Source organism: Oryx dammah, unplaced genomic scaffold (assembly GCF_014754425.2).
Source record: "Oryx dammah isolate SB20612 unplaced genomic scaffold, SCBI_Odam_1.1 HiC_scaffold_8, whole genome shotgun sequence".
In the NCBI taxonomy this organism is placed as follows: Eukaryota; Metazoa; Chordata; class Mammalia; order Artiodactyla; family Bovidae; genus Oryx; species Oryx dammah.
This window is the reverse complement of record NW_024070192.1, coordinates 47,958,610-47,982,508: the sequence shown is the minus strand read 5'-3', so window position 1 is coordinate 47,982,508 and position 23,899 is coordinate 47,958,610. Positions and strand designations below refer to the sequence as shown.

The window sequence follows — 23,899 nt, the reverse complement described above, 5'->3', positions numbered from 1 at the left end:
TCTCTGAGTGGCTTCCTTCCATGATGGCAGCTTTCCTGAGCCTTCAGCCTGGGTGTACAGCCACTAAGTCACAGGGTGAAGAGAAGCAGCATCCGACCCAGAGAGAAGCCCTCAGTCTACACTTATGGGTTTCTGGAAGTGCTTATTAGCCTTGGTTTCTTCCTGCATATGAACATTAACATCTGTTTTCAGAAAGCTGGAAACCTCAAAGGCACTGAAAGATTTAGAAAGAAAAAAATTTTATTCAAAGTAAACAAATGGTAAGAGTGAATCAGCAAGCGAAACCATTCAAAATCATTTCAGAGATATTTTATCAAGAAACCCACCAGTGAAAGCTCAAAGAACCAGGAATGAGTTATATATGGCATATTTTTACTTTTATGAAAATAGCAAGTAAACAAGCTGCTACTAAGAATATACTCCTTCAAGAAAAGGAAGTTCTAAGATTCAAGACAGGGTTGGTACAAGTTCAACTCAGTCCCATGGCTCTATAACAATTCTTGCCCAGAATCCTCCAAAGAAAAGCAAGTCTAGAGAATGTTTCATATGGTAGTTTTTACTGTGATGGTAGTCTCATGCTTTGGAAATTGGTATTCTACCAACAAAAAAAAGTGAGACTTCAGCTGTCTGAATACTCTGCTCCCTAGTCGCTGCCTAAACATATTTTTTGGACAAACAGCAACATAGAAGGGGAAGAGTAACTTAAGCATAAAGGAGAAAAAAAAGACACATGGATGCTGTGAAGTATGTATTTTAAGTAACTGCAGTTAAATAATATACTGCCAACTACTGTTAGTCACTCAGTAATGTCTCTTTGTGACCCCAGGGACTGTAGCCCATCAGGCTCTTCTGTCATTGGAATTCTCCAGGCAATAATACTGGTGTGGGTAGCCATTCTCTCCTCCAGGGGATCTTCCCAACCTAGGGATCAAATCTGGTCTCCAGGACTGCAGGCGGATTCTTTACCATCTGAGTTGTAATATACTGCCAAAACTCACTCTATGTACCCTGATTCTTAATTATCCATATCAAGTGGAAGTATGGGATCTTTTATTATATATCTCTAAATTCCTGACTGAAATCGCTTACAATAAAGTTGGTGGTCAAGACACACATGCAAAATTTAAACATAAATAATGTTTCAGTGAGAAACGACTTTTATAACTGCTTGGGCATTATCAAAATATAATCTAAAAACCTCTCCTTGTAATCATGTAAATTAAACAAATAATCTTTTTAAAGGCACAAATCCAAAGGTGGCAAAATCACCAAAAATTCAGCATGGGGGACCACATTCTCCTAAAGGACGTTAGGAAATTGAAATAGAAGCCGATGTTACGGCCAGGCTGAAATGGACACGGGCCTTGGCCAGAGGGCCTTGAACTCCAGTTCATCTTTACAGGGCTGTGGGAAGGAATGGAGGGGGCTTCCAGGGGTGCCACTCGGGGAGCTCAGTGCAACAGCTATTTATCAACCTGAAAGCAACCGATGCAGCTGAACCAGCACAAATTGGCTGAACAGGAGCTCTACTTACAGCTTTCTATAAATGCAACTTGACAAAAATGGTAGACTATGGGCACACTGCTTTACATGAGTTTATTACAAAAGAAAAACAATTTCCAGAGACACAATATACAACATTCTAACTCCTAAATCCTTTGCTTTTTCCTTTTTTAAATACTATTCTGAGACCACTCTTCAGAACCCAAGCCTATTCAATCCCCAGGACAACCCAACTCCTTGGCTCCCAGATGCACAAGTCAGAGGGTCCAGCAGCCACAGCCACAGCCAAGGCAGAGAAACCACTCTGCAACATGGATGAACCCTCTGAGAAACATTTCAATAGCTGCTAACCCGTTTTAAATAAATAGTGAAAGGACTGTTTCTGCCCCTAAGACTAAACCCCACACATCTGATGCTCAAACTCAGGTCTTCCTGTTTCCACTTGACACCTGCAAAGTATGGTAGACCATTCACTGATGGGTTAATCCTAAGAGTGCTACTTGAGATCCAGATGAGTCAAAATAAATGGTCAGGGTATCTTCTAAAAAGGCCACAATGGCCCTTTTGGCTGGGTCGCCAGCCAGTGCCTGGACACTGTTTATGTGCCCCAGGGCCGCTCTGACCATCTGGTCTCTTTCCTGCGGGTGATGGGGTGCTCCGGTGTCATCTCTCTCTGTTCCTGATTTTAAAAATTGTAGGATATAGGACTGGACCATGTCCCCGTGCAGTTCGAGGGTTTTCCTGATGCAGGACAGGTCGGAGGGGCTGGCCAAGCTCAGGAGGTGAATCAGCGCCTGGCAGATTTGGGTCCGCAGGCTGGCACAGTACTTGAACTCCAAAAAGTCTGTGGTGTCTTCGCTCTTCTGCAAGGCGGTGACCAGGGCATCCCAGATCTGAGCGTACTGCTCGACCGACCCATAGTGCTCCCTCCTGCGGGGGACGGCCAGGGCGGCGGCCGATCTGATGCGCACTTTGAAGTTCTTGCATGACGTCACAACTGATGTCAGGGCGTCGTAGGCCTGGGAGGTCCACAGGGCCGTTTCTAGAAAGAATCCATAGTCATCAGAGCAAATGAAAGTTTAAAAGTAAGTCGGGGGGAGAGAAGGGGCCTGAAGGAAGTACATATACTAGTGCTCAAGTTAGTCCTTCCACGTTTTCACTTAATTCTCACTTAAAAAGCGGGTCCTGCATTTTATTACAAAGGAAAAGAAAATACTGTTTAGGCAATGACTGGGGGACAGAGTACTCAGATTAACTGGAGGCTCAAATTCCTAATACTGAGAAGATGATGCCCAGAGTTCTGTCTTTGTTCCCTTCCTGTTGGCCCCAGAAAGTCAGCCAGCTTTATTCCTCGTCAGAGCTACCACTACCTGCTCCGTTTTGGGAGTTCTTATTCCTCAAGATGGGCAGCAGAGTAAAATGCAGCTTCCTTAACACTCCCAACCCTTCCTGACTCCTCTGCTGCCTCTGAAGACAGGAGGCAGATACCCAGTTCAAAGAACACCAATGCCAAAGGCCACTTCAGGCTGCTTCCTCAGTGGATGAAGCCATGAGGCTCCCGGTTGACTGGTCTGCCTGGATGCTTCTGGGAGTACAAGGAGCAGAGATAGACCTCCCTAAGGCAATCTTGGTTCTGCTGGTCCAGAGGAACGTCACCTCTCCAGGAAGACACCCTTGTGTTTCAGAAATGCTGGCAATTCAAGCGAGTGGGATCTGGAGGCTGTGAACAGCTCTCAGCTGCTGCTGACGTACCGAGGTGCAGGGCCTGTCATCCTCAGAGGCAGATCCCTCCCTGCCTGCAGCACTCCATCCTGGAGCCAACATCTCCTGTGGGATTTCCAGGTACACCCTCTTTCTCCCATGTCTGTTTCCCTTTTAACTTCTTTCCTGATTGCTAAAACAATGTATGCTCACTGCAGAAAATTTTGAAAAATAAAAGCAGAAAAGAATCCTACCTATCATCCCATCGAGAGACAATCACTGTCAATACTCAGGTTAATTTCCTTTCAGTCTTTTTTCTACCCATTTATTGAGATCATACTGTAGAAACAATTTCCATATCTCATTTTCATTTGCTTAACATCCGAACTATCTTTCCAGATTATCAAGAACTTTCTGTAAATGTAATTTTAAGTGGCAACACAATACCCCTTTAAATATATAGACCATGATTTACCTCACCTTTCCCTTAAACTGGGGTGTTCAGTAAAATACCACGAATACCAGTGTGGTTTTATTAATAATGGAGACTGGTGTGTATTGTCCAAAGAAGCCCTCCATCAGAGAGAAGAAGGAGACATTCTTACCGAGGGGAAGAGCAGGATTTTTAAATACATTTCCCATCGCATAACAGGCATTCCACCGGACTTTCATGGCAGCCTCAATCAGAACAGTAGAAATCAGGGCCTGGATCGCCTCCTCAATGATTTCAGCAAATCTGGGTTTTTCTATATGAGAAGGTTGCAGAAAATGAAGCAAATTTCCAAGGGCTCGGACTGCGTTGCTTTTTACCTGGAGTAAGATGTAAAAGCATTAGAAATCTGTTTTGCCAAAGATGTGTGTCAGAAAGTATAATTTTAATTAAAAAAACAAAAACAAAAAAACACCAAACAGGAGGCCCAAAACATCTTCAAGCAATGAGATAATGAAAAATGTAGCTTGTAAAGGTGCAAGTTCTTAGAACTCTGCAAGGTCTTGTGGGGTCAACATTCTGTGTCATCAGAGATAAGGTTCTACAGTTCCTTGCCCTGATTTTTTAAATGTCAGATGGGACGTCAGAGAAGTCTATCTTCCTTGTCTTACAGAGATGGTGTGTAAGGCCCAGGGGCAAAAGGACACGGCTGATTTGCAGCAAGGCTTGGAAAACCTAGGTTTCATAATTCCAGTCCAATACTTTTCTGCCTAAAGTCTCAAACTTTGCAGCATACTAGAATCATCTGGGGAGCTTTTTTTTAAGAAAACAAAACCAATTCTGATTGAATTAACCTATGGTAGGGCTTCCCGGGTCTTCAGAACCACTGACTAAGTCAAGCACTTGGTTTGGGCCTGGTGCTATGCCAGATGCTATAATAAAGGCATCTTGGAGTCCAGTGAGGTATATGGAATGATTTTCAGGTCACAGATGAGGAAACTCACCTTCAGAGAAGTTAAATAATGCACCGAAGGTCATTTAGCTACTAAAGGGCAAGCCAGGATTTGAACTTGGCTGATGTCTGCTGACCCTAAAGTGCATGTCTACACTTTTAAAACTTAATAGTGTAACAGGGAATATTCAAAGCCAAGCTGCTCATCTTCCTGACTTGTCAATTCTACTAAGAGATTTTTGGAAAAACAGGCATGGGATAGTCTTACAAATGGCACTGGTATTTCTCATGAGATAGGAAGGAAACTGTCAAGTATGGAGTGTACACTATACACTCTCAACTTCCTTTGAACAGGGATACAGTTGGTGAGATAGAACTGTAATAATATGAGGTTGTGCTGTCAGTCTACCTTGTCTTTATCCTTGGAAGCATCTATAGCTGACTGCAGCATCTTCAAGAGCAGGAGGCCTGAGAACTCTTCCTGGAAACTTGGGTCTGGTGTTTCCCTGTCCCACCCAAAGCAAGCAAAACACGTTAACTGTAAAACCCACCTAAACATACACATGTACAAATATACTCACTCAGTGTCATTACACAAACAGTTCCACAAATCTGTTCAGATTATACTGAGAACTTATTTAGGGTTTACACCTTTTGATTTAGTAGGTCTACATCTAGGGATAGAACCAAAAAGGATATCTCACAATGGAGATTTCATGCACAAAAATGTTCAATGCATATAAAAGCCTACACTAACACCAATGTTCAGTTACAGGGGAACGGCAAAATAATGAGCACACAGAGATGACTGTGTGATAACAAATAACAATTTATAAAAAGTCTATAGAGCAGAATGCTTATACACGTTACATGTCTAGAGTGAAGGAACAAAAAGCAAGATACTTGTGTATGCGTAAGAGCAGTGGCCTCTGGAGAGGGAAATTAGAGGATAAAGCTGTGAATACATTACTTAAAAATATACAAATACAATATTTAAAAATAGGGCAACTATTACCAAGGTTTTGATTTTCTACTTTTATAGTTTTCACATTTTCTATAATGTGGGTATATTACTTGTATCAGCATACAGTATTTTATATACATATATATTAAAAACAGGTTACTAATAGTACATAAAACAAATATAAATATAAATACAGAATATAAAACAAAACAAAGCAGCAAGACTGACTGCATAACGTAAGGGAATTACTGCTAATTCCTTTCTAGTAGGATCAAAGATGTCCTCTTGGGACCTTGGCCTTGGAAGTCAACCAGAGACAGTGAGCCGAGTTACCTACATGTTAACAATCAGAGTGTCGGTCAGGTTGCCGAGGGACCAGGCTGCTTTGGCCCGGACATTAAGAGACTTGTCCTGAAGTGACATCAATATTGCATTGGCTGTGTCTGCAACAAATATGACATCCTGTAAGGTAAACAAAACAAAACACTGTAGTTACCTTAAGAGTTCACACTGCTACCTTCAAAGTTCTCAAAATTGTTTTCAGATAAAGCTATATAAGCCTTTACCACAAACTTGTATTTGTAAATCAAAATTCATTTAATCAATTTACTGTTTTCTTATATGACAATTTAGACACTCATTAAAATTCCAGGGGAAGGTCTCCCATGATTCTGATACATGCCATACACACTCAAGGGGACTACAGATTTTGCTCTTGCAAACATCTTATAACCTGGCCTGTGACAATTATCTCTGAATCCTGCGCTTGGCTTGATGTCTACCTTGGGAACAGATGTGGACAATGAAACACACTTGTAAGCACATCCTGTTCACTTACATACTTCTCAGTGAGATAAAGGTCACAAATAAGAGTGAAGGAGAAATTTGTTTCTTTGTATTAAAATTTTATTAACTTTCTAAATTATTACTATTGTATGGTAATGTCCCATTTCACTTCTTTTTTTTTACCGTATATTACTTTAAACATTCACTGGCCTAGGGTCCTGGGCAGTGTGCAAAATAGTTAAATGAACTATCAGTTCAGTTCAGTCACTCAGTTGTGTTTGACTCTGTGCAACCCCATGAATTGCAGCACGCCAGGCCTCCCTGTCCATCACCAACTCTCAGAGTTCACTCAAACTCACGTCCATCGAGTCGGTGATGCCATCCAGCCATCTCATTCTCTGTCGTCCCCTTCTCCTCCTGCCCCCAATCCCTCCCAGCATCAGAGTCTTTTCCAATGAGTCAACTCTTATAGACAGTAGCATATTTTAGTAGCAATTAAGGAAACCAGATTACAAACCAATTTAATCGCCTTTACTGTCCACTTCAGGAGCTCTATATCATCACAAAGAGTAATAAAATGACTATAAAGTGGCACAGTGGAGCTATGTGGGCTCACTGACCTGTCTGAGACAAGGAAAAAGCACATAGACCCCGAGGGCTCGCGAGGTGGCAGCTTTCACTAAACGGTTCTTGCTGTCATTCAGCCCCAGCAGCATCGTGATGCACAGGATCTGCCTGTCGCTCTGCAGTGAGAAAGGGAGGCCACGCAAAAGCGTGAGTGAAATAGTTATGAGCCACTGCCTTCGACAAGTGACTGTGACACGTCTGTATTGAATCCACAGTGAGGGAGGTGAACACAACTGAGTCTTTGAGGCTAACTTGGCAGAGAACAAAGGTTCAACTCAGATCCAGTAAACATCAGAGGACCCACTCGAGACAGGGCTCACAGCCTCGTGACTACATGTAACCTCTACCACCATGGGAATCAGGTCATTTTGTTCTCCTCCTTTAATCATGCTGCCTTCCTTATAAAAACTAATTTATATAAATAAGAAGGGATGCAAATGCCATTAAGGGCTAAAGGAAGCAGCGGTCTAAGCACAACATATATTGGGCACCAAAGTAGGCATTTTCACATGCTTCACATTACCAGGCACATCATTTCCATCTTACAGGTGATAAAACTAAACTTTATAGAAGTTAAATAACCAAAGAGCTAGAAGGCAGAAGAGCTGCTAGGATTTAAACCAGCTAGGATTCAAATCCAAAGAGCTAGGATTTTCTAACTTATAGATCTGAAATTCTAAAATGTGACTTCAAAGCCTCTGCTACTCTCCCTTCCCCCGCCAATCCCGCCTTCTAAGCACAGAGAGGAAAAGCTCCCTTGAGACATTTAGATTTCAGTGCTGTTCTCCTCTGCCCTTACCCTATACTCAGGTAGAACGTGCACCTTTTCCTCAGAGATGATGTTGAATACTGGTTCAAAAGAGTCAAAATCAAACTCAAGCTCTCATGTTTAGCATCACAAATTAAAGATGAGAAAACACCCCGAAGGTTACCGGCAGGCTGCTGAAAGCTTCCGGCAAGATGGAAGACAGGGCGTCACAGGCGCTGGCCTGCAGCGTCGGATGTTCCGCGTTCTGCAGGGCTCTGGGTAAAGGACCGTTGAGCATCGTGGTCCAGAAGGTCACCACCTGGAAGGGGCACAGCTGTAAGTGCAGCCAAGAGATGACAGAGGAGCCAGCATGCTGCTCACACTACCGCCTGGGACCAGAATGATGGCGCACTTTCCATAAAGCGGTCGCTCGCTGTAAACACTTTCACTAGTGCTTCCCAAGCAGCACTGAAAGGAACTTTAGAAAGCAACTAGTTAAGTGCTTCCATAGTCTGGTTCAGCGAGGCAGCAACAGTGACAGCAGCAATGGGGACGAGAAGAGGACGGCATCAGCTTATACTCTCCAGAGCTTCCCAACGCCAGGTGCTGCTCCACGTGCTTGCCACGGATCAACGCACTGCATGTTTAAGAAACATTTATTTATTTATTTAGGCTGTACTGAGTCTTAGCTGAAGCACCCGGGATCTTCTCCCGCTCGTGGCATGTGAACTCTTAGTTGTGGCGTGTGGAATCTAGTGCCCTGACCAGGCATCAAACCCCGGCCCCCCCCCCCCCATTGGGAGCATGAAGTCTTAGCCACTGGACCACCAGGGATGTCCCCCCATCAACTCTTTTTAATTTCAGCCCAACTAAATGAAGAATATACCATTATCTAAATTTTCATACAAGGAAACTGAGGCACAAAGAGGTAACCTGCTGGTAGGCAAGCAGGGCTGGACTAGAATCAGATAAACTGACCCCCAGCCAGGAGCTCTTTCAACCTGCCCCTCGGTGGGCACGGGGTCAGAGTTCCAGGGTGGCCCAGAGGCTGTGTGCTGGATCCAGAAAGGCAGAGCTGGGGCTGAGGCCTCTAGCCGCTGCTTCCAGTCTCTGCAGCCTCGGGCGGTCGCTGAACCCAAGTTTTGGTTCCTCTTCAGTAAAGGAGGGCAAAGACGTCTACTTGGCAGAGTTTGTGTGATAATAAAATGTAAGACTGTGTAAAGTCTCTAGCACAGCGCCGGGTACATAGTGGAGATTCTTCAACTGAACAATAAGCTCTGTTTTGAGCACATGGAAGAATTTTCTCACTTCAGTGCCCCTCAAGGGAGGCATCTGCAAGTGCTTTAACAGTTTCCTTCTCATGTTTTTAAAAACCCTGAAGAATCACGCCCCAGATGCAAATCTGTCTGGGGTTTTGGTGTCTCCATTGCCTCCCCATGGACTTATAAATTTTGCCAGGTACCCACGTGCCAGTTCTTTCACCTCCACAATCCTACCACCAAGACCCCCAATCTGGGCCCTCTTGCCCCAAACCAGAGGATGACAGCCAGGTGTGGTTGCCAGCCTTCAGGCTGGCCTCCAAGGATCCTCACCTCCTAATGTTTAGGAGGCCATCCCCTTCTACACTGACTTGGGCTGATCAGTGAGAAACTTCCAAAGCTAGATCATAAAAATCCTATAGCTCTATCTTGCTCTCTCTTAATTGAACTGCTATAATGGTGGCCAGGACATTCCCTGTGGCTCGGTGGTAAAGAACCCACTGTGGGAGATGCAGGAAATGTGGGTTCAACCCCTGGGTCAGGAAGATCCCCGGGAGTAGGAAATGGCAGCCCACTCCAGTATTCCTGCCTGGGAAATCCCATGGACGGAGAAGCCTGGAGGGCTACAGTCCTTAGGGTCACAAAAAGTGAGACACGACTTAGCAACTGAGCAAGGGTGGCCAGCTGCCTTGTACAGAGAAGACTCCAGCAGCTCTCTGGGGAGGTCCTCAAGCAGAGGGAGCAAATGAGATCTGCCAGCAGGCAGCGCTAACCTGCAAGGTATGTGGTTGAGTGAGACACCGCAGAAGAGGCGCCACCCACCTTCGTCAAATTTGGCTGACTGCAGCCCCTGCCAGCATCCTGGCTGTAGTCTCATGAGACCTCAGCCAGAACCATCAGGTAAGCTACTCTCAATTCCTGGCCCACAGAAACTATGTGACAGAATAAATGTAGGATATGGCTTTAAGCTGCTAAGTGTTTATCAGTATAGTTTATCAGTCAACAGTATATCAGTAATACAGAAAGTATATCCCTTTTTGACATATGAAATAATACTAAAGTGTGAGCGGTTAAGAGTCTTGCCCAAAATCACATGGAGCAAGAGAACAAGTCTGGATTAAACCCAGGTCTGTCTGATGGCGAAGCTCAACACAACTCCCTGCAAATGGTGACACTTCAGTTTTAGTGACTGTCTAGGGAAGGACTAGGGCTAGACATTCTTAACTCCCTGTAAGGATGACAGAAACTGTGAAGAGAAAAGGAACGGGCAGGCTGAGGAGGGCAGAGGGAGAAAACCTCACTCATGTTGAGCTGACTTTGCTTTTGGCACTACGTAGAAGGTTTCTTTGGTGGGCTCACGTGTTCCTCCTCCAGAGAATAACTGGCACAGCGTGGGGGCAACACAGAGAATCTAAGATCACAAAATCTAATGGAAATAATGGGGAGAGGGGGCTGGCAGTGAAGGGGTTAAGGAAATCAAGATTCACTGAACATCTATTTGCTAGTTTTCACACCTCATTCAATCTCCCAAAAGTCCCATGAGTCAAGGGTTTTTATTCCTCTTTGTAACAAGGAAATTATAATATTATTCATAATATTCATTAAGTGGTTTAATCTCATGACTCTGTATTCCAAATCCTGGGCTCTTCCCAGCATTCTAGTCTGTCTCTTGGGCATACTGAGTAATAGAATTAGGTTTTGTGTGACAAAACTGGTTCTTCCATTGCTGGCTCTATGTTACACATTACCACATATTGAACTGCAAATAAAACCTACTCATCCTAAATTATAAACCATAATTTCCAATACTGAAAGAAACCAAACTCTCTGATACTTTCTGATACCAAAAGAAACCATCGCTGAACCTCAAAATAAAACTGACTGAAGCACCAAGAAAAGAAAAAACCATGAATACACATTTACTTACCAAGGGGACTGGAACTCTCTGATCAGGTGCTACAGAAGAATCTGGTTTATACTGGTGTATTAAGCTGGTACCCAGTTCTTCCAGAAGCTGCCAAGATAAAAGAAACAGATTATCAGAGATGAATATTAGAACCATGGAGGTAAAAAGCAACTTCAATTTACAGATTACTTCAAATCATGGGGAAAAATAATTTCCAATTGCTTTTCTTTCTTTCTTTAGCAACTCCTATCTCAGAGCCATTCTCAACAGGAGCAAAATCACCAGGTATATTTCACCAGGTAAACCAAATTAATTTTTTTGGTTTATATGTAGGGCTGAAAATAGAAGAACGTATCACTTCCCTACCTGAAACGTCCTAAAGAAACTCAGAACCATGGACATGTGGCAGAGGAAAGAACCTAAAAGCAGGAAAAGAAAAAAGCACATGGCTTTTCATGAAAATTACCTTTGCCCCATGAAGCTGGACAGACGGATCTGCCTCCCCCAGGCACTTGCAAATCACCTCTCCAAGCTCCATCAAGTAGACCTGCGTCATCGAAAAGTAGCCCCTTGCCAGATGAGCCAACACCTGCAAAGAAAACGAGATTAGCCCTGAGAACGGAATGCAGGACTGCAAGATCCAGAAGTGTTCCAGTATTTCAGAAATCACTCACATTCAACAAGGGGCTTAAACCTGAAGTTGAATAAAACGAAAAACAACCATAATCTTTATTTTATGACTAAAATCAACTAAGCGCTATCATATAATTTTATGGTGCTTTATAATCTACAAAATGTGTTTAAGATTATCATTATTGTCTCACTTAAGCCCGGGAACAATTTTTCAAAGGCGGTATTAACTAAATATTCTAGCTGAAGAAACTATGACTGAAAAAGTTTAAGAGGTTAAAGTGTTGTGCATTAGTTGCTCAGCCGTGTCCAACTCTGTCACCCCATGGCCTGTAGCCCACCAGACTCCCCTGTCCATGGAATTCTCCAGGCAAGAATACTGGAGTGGTTGCCATTCCCTTCTTCAGGGGATCTTCCCGACCCAGAGATCGAACTTGGGTCTCCTGCACTGCAGGCAGATTCTTTACTAACTGAACCACCAAGGCAAGCCCTAAGAGGTTAAAGGACATGTGTAATATCAACCAGATAATTAGCAGCAGACCCCAAGACCAAACCTGTGTCTTAGGTCCTACCTGAATACAGAAAAAACAAATACTTTAATCTAGGGTGGTTCTCTTCCTTTGAAGGAATAAATATTTTGTTGTCTCTAAGCAGATATAACAAAATATTTATTCCTTCAAAGGAAGAGAACTACCCTAAATTAAAGTATTTGTTTTTTCTGTATTCAGGTAGGACCTAAGACACAGGTTTGCCAACAAAGGTCCGTCTAGTCAAGGCTATGGTTTTTCCAGCAGTCATGCATGGATGTGAGAGTTGGACTGTGAAGAGAGCTGAGCACAAGAATTGATGCTTTTGAACTATGGTGTTAGAGAAGACTCTTGAGAGTCCCTTGGATTGCAAGGAGATCCAACCAGTCCATTCTAAGAGAGATCAGTCCTGGGTGTTCTTTGGAAGGAATGATGCTAAAGCTAAAACTCCAGTACTTTGGCCACCTCATGCGACAGTTGACTCATTGCAAAAGACTCTGATGCTGGGAGGGAATGGAGGCAGGAGAAGAAGGGGACGACAGAGGATGAGATGGCTGGATGGCATCACCGACTCGATGGACGTGAGTTTGAGTGAACTCCAGGAGTTTGTGATGGACAGGGAGGCCTGGCGTGCTGCAATTCATGAGGTCACAAAGAGTCGGACACGACTGAGCGACTGAACTGAACTGAAGCAGATATATGACCAAAGAGAACTAAAGTAAACATTTATTTTAATTTTCAGATGCAGATATCAAAGATTAACTATAATTTCTTTCAGAATTATTATATAATCTATAACACCTACTGGCCATATAATACCTGAGATGACTTGCAACAAAATGGCTTGCAACAAAACCGGATGAATCTGACATTTCACAACCAAGCCCCTCCACCTACCCCCTCAAAACAAAGCAACAAAGCATTCACACCTAAAATGTGAATTCACACACAATTCCCACTAATACCAATGACACATGGCTTGGTTTTACATTATTTTCAGACTTACTCCTCATGAAGTAATCACCCTGTGAAGAAAGAATGTGTGTGCGTGCGCGTGTGTGTGCATGCACGCACGCTAGGTCACTTCAGTTGTGTCTGACTCTTTGCGACCGGCTACTCTGTCCAAGGGATTCTCCAGGTGAGAATACTAGAGTGGGTTGCCATGCCCTCCTCCAGGTAATCTTGCCAACCCAGGGATCAAACCTGTGTCTCCTGTGACTCCTGCACTGCAGGCAGATTCTTGACTGCTGAGCCACCAGGTAAGCCCCGTGAAGAAAGAATGATTACTTCCATTTCAGAGAAGAGGAAATGAAACCTCCTACCTGCAAGGCCTCCAACCGCATGGGGAATGGCTCATAGATGCTTCCTCCTGCAGAACCAGCATCACTACCTGAACAGGAATCCTCCCTGGGCAGAACAACAATGGAAATGCAAAGTCGAATGAGCCAGCAGGGCTCTGAAGACAACTTTGGTGAGCTAACAGCTCCTTCTTCTACAAAGGGTCCTGAAGGGGCCTTCTTCCACCATTCAGGAGGACTGAGGTGAGGAGTGGCTGAGCTGCTGCTGCTGAGTCCGGAAGAACAGGGCTGTTGCAGAAGTAGCTGGACTTCAGGTAAAGGCGCGTGAGCAGACACTATGGCTCCCAACAGTGTGAGGCTTGACACACGAACATTAACGTCTGTCAAAGGCAACAGTAAGAACCTATCACCATGGGAACGGGGACCACAGAGATCATAATTATCCCTGCAGGCAATTAAGAATTATGGCTTTCTTGTTTAACCTGAATCTAATTAAACCTCTAGACAGAACTTCCAGTTTACAGGAAACACATGTATAAGTTACACAACATCATAAGGAAAATATCCCACAAATTGAGGGTGAGACATACTATAAAGACAACTGGTAGGACTTCCCGGGTGTTCCAGTGGTTAGGAATCCACCTTCCAATGTAGGGGACATGGGTTAGACCCCTGGTTGGGGAACTAAGATCCCATGTGACTCGAGCAACTAGGGAGATGCCCCCGCACACCACAAAGAAGACCCAGTGCAGCCAAAGAAAAAGACAACTGGCTTAGACCCTTCCAAAATCAATCATGAAAGAAAGAAAAAGAGTGGTGGGTCACTGTAGAGTCTAAAAGGCTAAAGTGAGGGGACAGGACAAGATGGCACAGTAGGAAGATGCTAGGCTCTCTTCTCATAGAGAGGAAAATTACAGTCATGTAGAGCTACCATCTCGGAGAACAACCTGATGACCAGCAGAAAAAATTTTCCACAACTAAACTTTTTTTTTTAAGCCATACTGAGACAGGTAGGAAGGGCAGAGACATGGCCTGGGAAGGACCTACAACCCTTGAGTGCTACAAACCATAGGCAGGAGGGATTTCATGGCCTTAGAGGTCCTCCTGAGGAGTGAGAGTTCTGAACCCAATGCTGGGCTCCCCAGCCCAGGGGACCTGCACCAGGAAGATGATTCCCCCATAAACCAGTGGGGGTTATACCTGAGAGAGAGTCGGAGGGCTGTAGAGAATTGTGAATCCACTCCAAAAGGCTGTGCACAAAAACTCACTGGCTCCAGGTTATGGCACACAGATAGCAGTTTGAAAAGAAGCTGATCAAAGAAGGAGATTCACTGACTAATAATAAAGCATGCGCCTGAGGGTTTCTGAGAAGCTAGCAAGTGCCACTTAAAAATAAAGATTTCTTTTTTTCCATCTCTCTCTCTACTTAGTCAGCTAGGCACCAGCAGGTACCTGCTCTGACTCTTGCCATCTAATTTACTAGCATTCATCTGTGGATCCCACCCATCACATGCTCATCTAATTCAGTTCCCAGTTACAGCCAGCTGCACTGGGAGCCAACCTCATACACTAACACACCTGCAGAAAGTGCGGCCCAGGATCAACAGAAGGGCAGTTGCCACTCACACAGGGGATACTCCTGGAGCCCTGGGCTCTGGTGACCTGGGGGAACCATGCTACCGGGCCTCAGAGTTCACCTTCTATACTTAGCCACTCTACCAAGAACAGGAGATGCAGCTGATCTACCTGATACATACAAACAAACAGAGGATTAGGCAAAATAAGACAGGTCTCAATAAATTTAATAAGACTGAAATCATATCAAGCATCTTTTCAGACTAAAATCCTGTGAGACAAGAAATCAACTACTAGAGAAAACACAAACAAGTGGAGTCTAGACAACATGCCACCAACCAACCAATAGGTCACTGAAAAAAAACAAAAAGGAAAACCTTGAGACAAGTGAAAATGGAAACCAGTGTTTCAAAACCTACTGCGTAAAGCAAAGACTGTTCTAAAAGAAAAATTCATAGCAATACAGGCCTACCTCAAAAACTAAGAAAAATCTCAAACAAACCGTTTAACCTTATACCTAAAGGAACTAAAAAAAGAAAAACAAACTCAAAGGGAAAATATAGATCAGAGTAGAAATAAATAAAATGATACACACACACACACGCACAAAACAACAGAAAAGATCAATGAAACCAAAAACTGGTTCCCAAAAAGATAAACAAAATTGAAAAACCTTTAGCCAGATTCATCAAGAAAAACAGAGAGCCCAATCAATAAAAAGACTCTGAATAAAAGGGCCCAAATTGCAGAGTCAGACATGACTGAGCGACTGAACTGAACCAAAATCAGTAAAATTAGAAATGAAAGAGAAGATACAACCAACACCACAAAGGATTATAAGAGATTACTATTAAGTTATATGCCAACAAATTGGACAACCAAGAAGAAATGGATAAATTTCTAAAAACATCCAATGACCAATTACTAGTAATGAAATCAAATCACTGATCAAAAAATTCCACCCAAAACAAAAGCCCAGGATCAGATGGCTTCAAGGGTGAGGTAAATTCTACCAAACATTTAAAGAAGACTTAATACCAATCCTTCTCAAACTATTCTAAAAAACTGAAGAGGAAGAAATGCTTCCACATTCACTCTATCAGGCCAACATTAGCAAAACTAGGTTTTGCTATCCTATATTCCACTTCTTTCCAAAAAGAGGAAGATGTCTATCTATCCATTTTCTACTTATATCTAAAGACTATGAATTATTATATACCAGAGCAGAAGTGAGGAAGTGAACTCAAAGTTGCTCAGTTGTGTCCAACTCTTTGCGACCCCCATGGACTATACAGTCCATGGAATTCTCCAGGCCAGAATACTGGAGTGGGTTGCCTTTCCCTTCTCCAGGGGATCTTCCCAACCCAGGGATCGAAGCCAGCTCTTCCGCAATGCGGGCGGATTCTTTCCTGGCTGAGCCCCCAGGGAGGCGCCACTAGCGCAGAACCCCTAGGACTGGCCCGGTCTTAATTCTCGAGGGACACTCCAGTCACGGCACTGAGGCACTGGAAAGGCACTGAACTGTACAGCTGACTCTCCAAGTTCTTTCTTTCCAGTGGTGCCTACGGGGGCTTCAGGGATCAAACGCAGGGTTCTGGCGATAGCTGGTTCCCCCCAAAGTTTGAGGATAATAAACAGAATTATCTTAGTGTATTAAAAATGTTCTGAATATTTTAAACTAGTAATCTAGATTTTATTGATATAAAGAAGCAATCAATTTCAAACGACCACCAACCTTTGTGGCGGATATAAGGTTTTATCTGGTTCCAGACTTTGGTCAGCAGGCTGAGTTTCAGACGGTTATAAGGTGAATTTGATACCAAGTTCGCAAGACACTACAAAACACAAAGAGTAGCTCATTAATGGGCCTGATTAAGCCACAGCACAGAGACAAAATTTAAAGCGTTTAACTAAAAAACGAAAGTCTTTACATTCATTTGAAAATCAGTCTTTTTTTCTTTTCCTTTTTTAAAGGGAAAAGGGCACTTGGTACAACTTAAAAGGAATTGTCATAGTAAATCATTTATTTGGACATACAAAGAGATCACATATACAAAGATCACATATAGCTGTGATCAGACAAGTAGGAAGAACAGACTTCCAATCAGGTTATCTTTAATAAAATTACTTATATTCTTAAATCAATTCATTTGTGGGCAATATAAACATTTCAGTTTTGACTGAAATAGAGAAACTGCCTCTGCCAATCCACTGATATCTTGGCACATTTACCTTAATTATCTGAGTGAGGGTCTGTGAGGATGATTCCGCCACCAAAGCTAACAAAAGACATCTGTGCAACTCTTTAATGCTGGAAGCGATCATGACGGAAAAGGGAGTGAAAGCCCTTTTGTGGTCACTGATATCTTCAGCAACAGAAAGAAACTGCTTTGAGCCTTCCAAGATGGCAGATAAAACTTGCAGGGCACAAGCACGTGTCTGAAATTTCAGAAGGATTCACTTCAGTGAGTTAAAAATCAGGAGTCAAATCCCCTTCTTCCTATATATACTTTTCATTTTCAAAGTATTTAGATTATTTTAATTAGACGAATAAAAGCAATGCAATTTCTATCAGGTCCTAAAAGTAGCTGTGGACTAAGGCACTTGCACCGTCATTCCCTACCCTCAGTTAAAAAAAAAAAAAAAGAACTTTAAATCACATTGCCATTAGGTTTTCTTACTATAGGGAATAAGTCTAAGCTATGCCATAGTATAAAAACCTAAAATCACGAGCATGAAAGTAACTTAAGGACGAGAAACCTAGTTTAGTCAAGGATAAAGCCAACGGACAAGAGACAAGTCAACAGCCTGTGGGGTGGAAAAAGACCCATCTACAATCTGTTTCACATCAAAGTTCCTGAGGACGTTCTGCCTTACATTTTACCCTAAAGCATCCATTAGCGCTCAGTGTTAATTAAATAGGATATTTGGAACTCCATGCATACTCAGCTTGGCAGACACCATTAGTGACCAACTTTCAAAAATATTCTTAGGTACAGAAAATAACACTAGCTGCAATAAAAACCTTTGATACTCAAAGAAATACTATTAAATATAACCTTATGGATGGAAAGGAAAATACGTGCACCTCTGTCAGTGGACTGCTGTTATCTGTCAGGAATAGTGCCTTTGCATCAAGATTTTCTTTATAAGGTTAATTACTTTTAATTGGTACACTGACAATTCTGCGGTATTAAAAATCAGAAAGGAAAAAATAAATGGAAAGAAAGCCAAATTTAACCAAAATGGAATGCAGGCGATAAATGCAGGACTACTAATGAAACAGTACTGTACCCTCTTTGGCCAGCTCACCCCAAAATGCCAACTGAAAAGACTTTTAAAAGCAAGCAATCAACATGATAACTTTAGGATCTAATCTAAATATTTACTCAGTAAGAAGCACATTGGAGTTTGGTGTAAAAAAGGTTTTCCAGAAAATCTTCAACTATGTTATCTCCAAACTGCTGCTGCTGTTCAGGAGTTAAGTCGAAACAAATCATTTCTACATGCCTTTTATAGAGTAGAATGATAAACAAAAAAAACCAAAGTTTTTGTGAGAACAAATTTACAGTACAGCAGTATGAGTCTTTGGAATTAAGCATAGATCACTTAAGAAAGTTAGGAAGCTGACAATTTATGAGGAGAGTGGTGTGTGTGTGTGTGTGGGTGGGTGTGTGTAGGGGGGGAGAGAGAGAGGGAGAGGGAGATCTCAAGCACAAGTCAGCTGATCCAAGAACTTAGATAAGGGGCTACCAAAACTTTCCTGTAAAGGGCCAGTAGTACAAATTTTATATTCTAGATTTTGCACACCACAGAGTCTTTGCTGCAACTACTCAACTCTGCTATGGCAGCACAGACACTGTATAAATAAATAAATGTTGCTGTTTTCAAATAAAATTTTTCTTTTAGACAGTGAAATCTAAATTTCATATAACTTTTGCATGTCACAAAATATTCTTTTTATTAAAAAAAATTAAAGCATTAAAAACCACTTAACTCATAGATTATATAAAATCTGGTATTGTGCCAGATTCAGCCCATTGGCCATAGTCTGCCAACCCTCTGATTAGACGACTGGCTGGTCTTAACTGAAAAGGTAGATGTTGTGCTAAAGAAACTGCCATTTCTGTAGAATGTAAAATCTACAATTTCAAGAGCTCGCCAACCAAACAAAATTAAAAGCCAACCTTTAAAAAGAAACTAATACTCAAAATAAAAAGTTTTCAGCTCAATTAACTTTGCTTCCTAACTGGGAAAAAGCATTTGTAACTATCACAGATGAAAACAAAAGAATGTCAATGAGGGGCTTCCCTGGTGGCTCAGTGGTAAAGAACTCACCTGCCAATGCAGGAGACACAGTCTGGTCCACATCCTGGCCCCGTATGACCCCACAGGCCTGTGCAGAGTAACTAAGCCTGTGCACCACACTGTCGAGCCTGCACCCTAGAGCCCACGCTCTGCAGCAAGAGACGCCACCTGCGCACCGCAACTAGAGAAGAGCCCCCACTCACCACGGCAGAGAAGAGCCCACAAAGCAAAGACGACCCAGTACAGCTGAAGTAAATAAATAAAATTATACATAAAAAATTTATCAGTATGTCAGTGACGACTGTGCTTCCAACTGAATCCACCACAGGTTTATACCAGAGATGCCATGATCTCCACACCATCATCAGAGTGCACTTCAGGAGAAGGTATGACACTGCTGTCCTGTCACGCTTCATCCTGGCTAGGGGAAACTGCAGTCTATGCTCCCCAACTCCATACTCAACAAGCAGCCGAGAAAATGACCACTCAGCTTTGACACATGGCTGCACCTTTAAACCTAGCTCTGATCAATCCAGAATGCTATTCCATTCCAATGACATGAACTAGTACTTTTAATTTTCACACATAACTTTCTAGCAGTCTTTCTAAAAAGCCTCTCTCATCAATAAAACACTCCTTACTATGATTAAACATTTCGAAAATAAAAAGGATATAAATATCATGAAAATTATGTCAACCTACTTTCTTCTCCATATTCTCAGCTATTTACTGCAGTTCCCTTCAGCTGGAGGGTCTTCAAAAATATAAATACATATATATTTTTTCAATTTTTAAAGCAGTTTTCCTTCTAATTACTAGAATGGCTTCATTAGTTATTTATTTGCCACTATCATTTTCCATTTTCCGCCCAGGTTCTCATTTGTTAATGATTCAGTCAGTCTGAAACATTTTTAGCAGTTTAACTATTTAGTATATAGAGTACTTGAAATTACCCTATAAAACATTTTTTGTGTTCATAATTGAGGTTAGTTTATTTTTCTTCACCCTATAAAAAATGTTGAAGGGTCATTTAGAAGTTTTCTTATATAGTAATTAGGAGATGATCAAAGGGAGTTCCAATGTATTATGAATTGCTAGCCCTCTTCCTTGCTTTTAAGGGAGAAATTCTAAAAACAGAAAAGAAATAATTTCCATTGACCTCATTAAAACTATCTACTCTGAGAAAATAGGTTGGTTACCTGGAGGACATGAGATACCATTCAGCATGACTTTTTAATGTTCATTATCGTAAGGGGAATCTAAACAGCAGACTACTTTCCTTATTTGGGTAAAAAGCTAACTTCCGGAGAAGAGTTAACATATCCAAGAAGAGGGAAATATCTGATCAGCCATAGCTACTTTGCTGTAGTTATCCATGACTGCCAAGTTATTTTTTCTTCTTTTTTAAAAACAAGTTTTTCTCATTAAACTATGTATTACTATTTATTACATATGATTTGAAAAATATGGAAAAGTTGGAAGAAAAAAAACCACTTGGGATTATAAAATTCTCTATCCAATACTTTCATAAAACATCATCCACAATCCCCAGCCTTACATATCTTTCATAACCACTATATATCATGATATTCCAGTGAGTATTTAAGCCATTTTGAATTTTTTTTCTATTGTAAACACCATGGCAACACTTTCATAAAAGAAACGGATGCACAGCTGCTTCAGTGCAGTTCAGAGAGGACACTGAAGCAGCAACTCAGCGTGCTCACGCTTCAAGCCAGCCCTGGGGCAGGAGACCGCAGCGTGGTCTCCCTCAACCTGACAGCCACGTAAGCCCTATCCTCCTATCCCCCTGCCCAACCAGTGGTGCTCAAGTCAGGACTTGGGTCAGTATTAGTAAGAGCCTTGTTCTGATACGATTGGATGGGGCAGAGGGAACAGCAGAGACTTGTGAAGTCGTTCTAATTGTGACACTTAGAATTTGAATGTTCTCACCTTTGGAGAAGGATCTTTTAGCGTAAGAGTCATCAGGGACACAGACTGTGGGCTTCCAAGCTCTGGTGTATCAGGAACAAAGGCTGACCAGTAGCCATATAGAACTTTTTTTTCTATTGATTTTATAGTAGAAAGAAAACAGGCTAATGCTCCTTGGCGAACTTTGGCTTGGTAAGACCTTTAACACCCAAAAGAAGGAAGAAAAAAGTCTTTTAAATTGCTTTTAAAAACATGAGCATGAAACGCTATCTTTTACAGGCAACTCAATGATACAGTGAGAAATTCAGCATTCCACTTAAGCCTGAAAGATGCCAACATATTTTAAAAATTATTTCAAAATGTGGTCAAAACATGTTAAAGTAATTTGTTTACATAATAAGTTAATAAGGTCGATAATTAAAAAAAAAAACTACTAGCTACCGAATAAGAGGGCAACATTTTGATATCAGGAAATTAGTATACAATATGAGATACTCCAGAGTACCCATTCATCCAACAGACAGGTACTGAGAATACCTAAGTATGTGCCAGGCACTGTGCTGAGGCTGGCAGACATAAACAAAGCTCCTGCCCTTGACAAGCTTATTATGGCAAAGACAGACAGTTAAAGAGACTATAGCACAGTAAACAGAGATGAGTCACATAAGGGAGTGACTGGAACAGAGAGTCAGAAAAGGCTTCTCAGAGCGTGACTGTTGAGCTCACATAGAAGATGAGTAGTAGTTAATAAGGCAAGAGGCCAAACTAGTAAAATAAAGAATAAACCCAGGCAGAGGAACCACATGGACAAAGGCAGAGGAGAGAACAATGCAAACTGCAGAGTAATGCAAAATCCCACATAAATGAGAATCTTCAAGTTACATCACATGCAACAGACTTTAAAGTAAGGTTATAAGCTTATACACTCAACTTAGAATATAAAGCATAAAAACATAACAAAATACTACTACCTCACTTTACTCTGCATGCCTCCTTCAGCATCAGAATAGTCTGACTCACTACTGCTGACCCTCTTCCAACTGGAAGAGCTGAAGGGTGAAGAGACTCGGTCTTTTCCTGCAGCTCCACTTGCAGCTAACGGCAAACTCTGAGCACCCGGGGGGGAGGGGCACTGAGTGTCCCCTCTGTGCAGGTTCAGTCTGCCTGCGCCAGTGACTGGGGCCACTTCTCTTTCACCACTGGACTCCTCCTCCTCCTTCTCTCCTTGCTGGATTTTCTTCGCTTTTACTTTTGATTTTTTCTTTTTATTCTGATTTTAGGAGCAAACGAAAACATATACATGATAGCTACTGGTAACTTCTCATTTGATAATTACTTAGTATGTCCCCAACATGTAGTATGGACAAAGAAGAGGAGAAGAGAAAAAAGGGGCACTTACTCAACACTCTCTGCGTCAGCCATGACGCTAACTGCTTACTAGACTGTAAGAAACAAGGTATGAAATACAGAGCAAAACGTGTCACCTGGGCTTAAATACTATTGCTGTGAGCTGGGGAAATCATCTAGCCTCGCTGAGCTTGCCCGTCCTCATCTGTTTAAGTACGGGCTAATGCCACCTGCCTTGCACGGCTGTGAAAGCATTCAGGCTTCTCAAGAGATTGAGGTCTACAGAAAATGACCTTGGTGACTGTCTTCTCAGTTCTCCCAAACAGGATACACAGCTAGTACCACTCTAGATGCCTAGGAGAACCGGGACTCCATTACATACAATCCATGTTTTAGGGCACTGGGACTGTGTAAATACATGTAAACTCCAATTTCTTTCTTTCTTCTACTTCCTTCTCTCAGACATTCCAAGATCTTTGGAATCTGTGCCCTCCTCTGCAAGTCGAAGGTCCCTAACCTCATCACTTCTACCTTGGATTATTACTGTAGCTCCAGACTTCTTACCCTTTTACTTGCTACCAGAGATTTTTCTGAGATGCAAATCTGATCATATCACTTCTCTACATAAGATTCCTCATTTCCACCACCTCTAAGATAAAAACCCAACCTCCTTAGCACACAGTTGAAGACCCTTACGATTTGGCCTCTGCTACATACCTGCCCTACCTTCCCCTCTGCACACCTGACGCTCTAGCCCACTGGTTAATAAATAGGCTGCATGCATTCACACTCCCCATGGTTGTTAGCCATTGCTCTCTTGGGAAAAAACACTCTCCTTCCTTCTCTGTACTTGTTCCTGAGGCTCAGGTGAGCCACTGTATCTTTTAAAAAAGCATTCCTTACTCGTCTGTTGGTTGCCCTGAATGTGCCCCTAGAATACCCTGTGGATATTCTGATCAAAGAAATCGTAAGACTGCAATATGGTTGTTTATTTATCCACCTTCACCCTCAAATTCCTAAAACCAGAGTCAATGTTCCTAATGCTTAGCACAATGTCTGGGATATAACAGGTGCTCAGTAAATGTTGAGTAAGTCAATGAGTGAAATAATGTCTAATGATAAGCATCTCTCAGGTAATATACTTTCACGCGCAACACCTAGGCCATGTATCTGTACGGTTCTCCAACAGAAACACAAGGGAAATGGCAGCTGTCTGGAAAGACCGAGAAATCTGACAGTGGCAACAGAGGCCTATCGTGTTTTGCAGCCAGCCTCTTTTAGAGAAAACGTCTGCTGAGCTGTGGTCTGGAGCATTTGAGGGGTGAGGATGACTGGTGAGGATGATGGGTATAAAGTGAATGCCCATTTTTATGGCTGTTATACTGCCTGAACCACTTAGAAGTATT

General features: G+C 42.3%; 1 protein-coding gene across 2 annotated transcripts in view; it reads right to left on the bottom strand.

Annotated features, from left to right (window-relative positions):
• Positions 1 to 294: 294 nt before the first annotated feature.
• HEATR6 (HEAT repeat containing 6) overlaps positions 295 to 23,899 on the bottom strand; it is a 35,155-nt gene continuing 11,550 nt past the window's right edge. The window contains exons 8-20 of one of the 2 annotated variants that reach the window (XM_040244083.1): positions 22,118 to 22,416; positions 21,168 to 21,345; positions 17,139 to 17,345; positions 16,642 to 16,741; positions 13,356 to 13,711; positions 11,343 to 11,465; positions 10,898 to 10,984; positions 7,896 to 8,030; positions 6,957 to 7,079; positions 5,888 to 6,012; positions 4,996 to 5,092; positions 3,810 to 4,014; positions 295 to 2,545 (exon numbers count right to left, since the gene is read on the bottom strand). In XM_040244083.1, coding sequence (XP_040100017.1) covers positions 1,974 to 2,545; positions 3,810 to 4,014; positions 4,996 to 5,092; positions 5,888 to 6,012; positions 6,957 to 7,079; positions 7,896 to 8,030; positions 10,898 to 10,984; positions 11,343 to 11,465; positions 13,356 to 13,711; positions 16,642 to 16,741; positions 17,139 to 17,345; positions 21,168 to 21,345; positions 22,118 to 22,416 — 2,607 coding nt within the window. In that variant the 3' untranslated portion in view covers positions 295 to 1,973. The remainder of the gene's footprint in view (positions 2,546 to 3,809; positions 4,015 to 4,995; positions 5,093 to 5,887; positions 6,013 to 6,956; positions 7,080 to 7,895; positions 8,031 to 10,897; positions 10,985 to 11,342; positions 11,466 to 13,355; positions 13,712 to 16,641; positions 16,742 to 17,138; positions 17,346 to 21,167; positions 21,346 to 22,117; positions 22,417 to 23,899) is intronic. The other variant, XM_040244084.1, reaches the window with a different exon arrangement.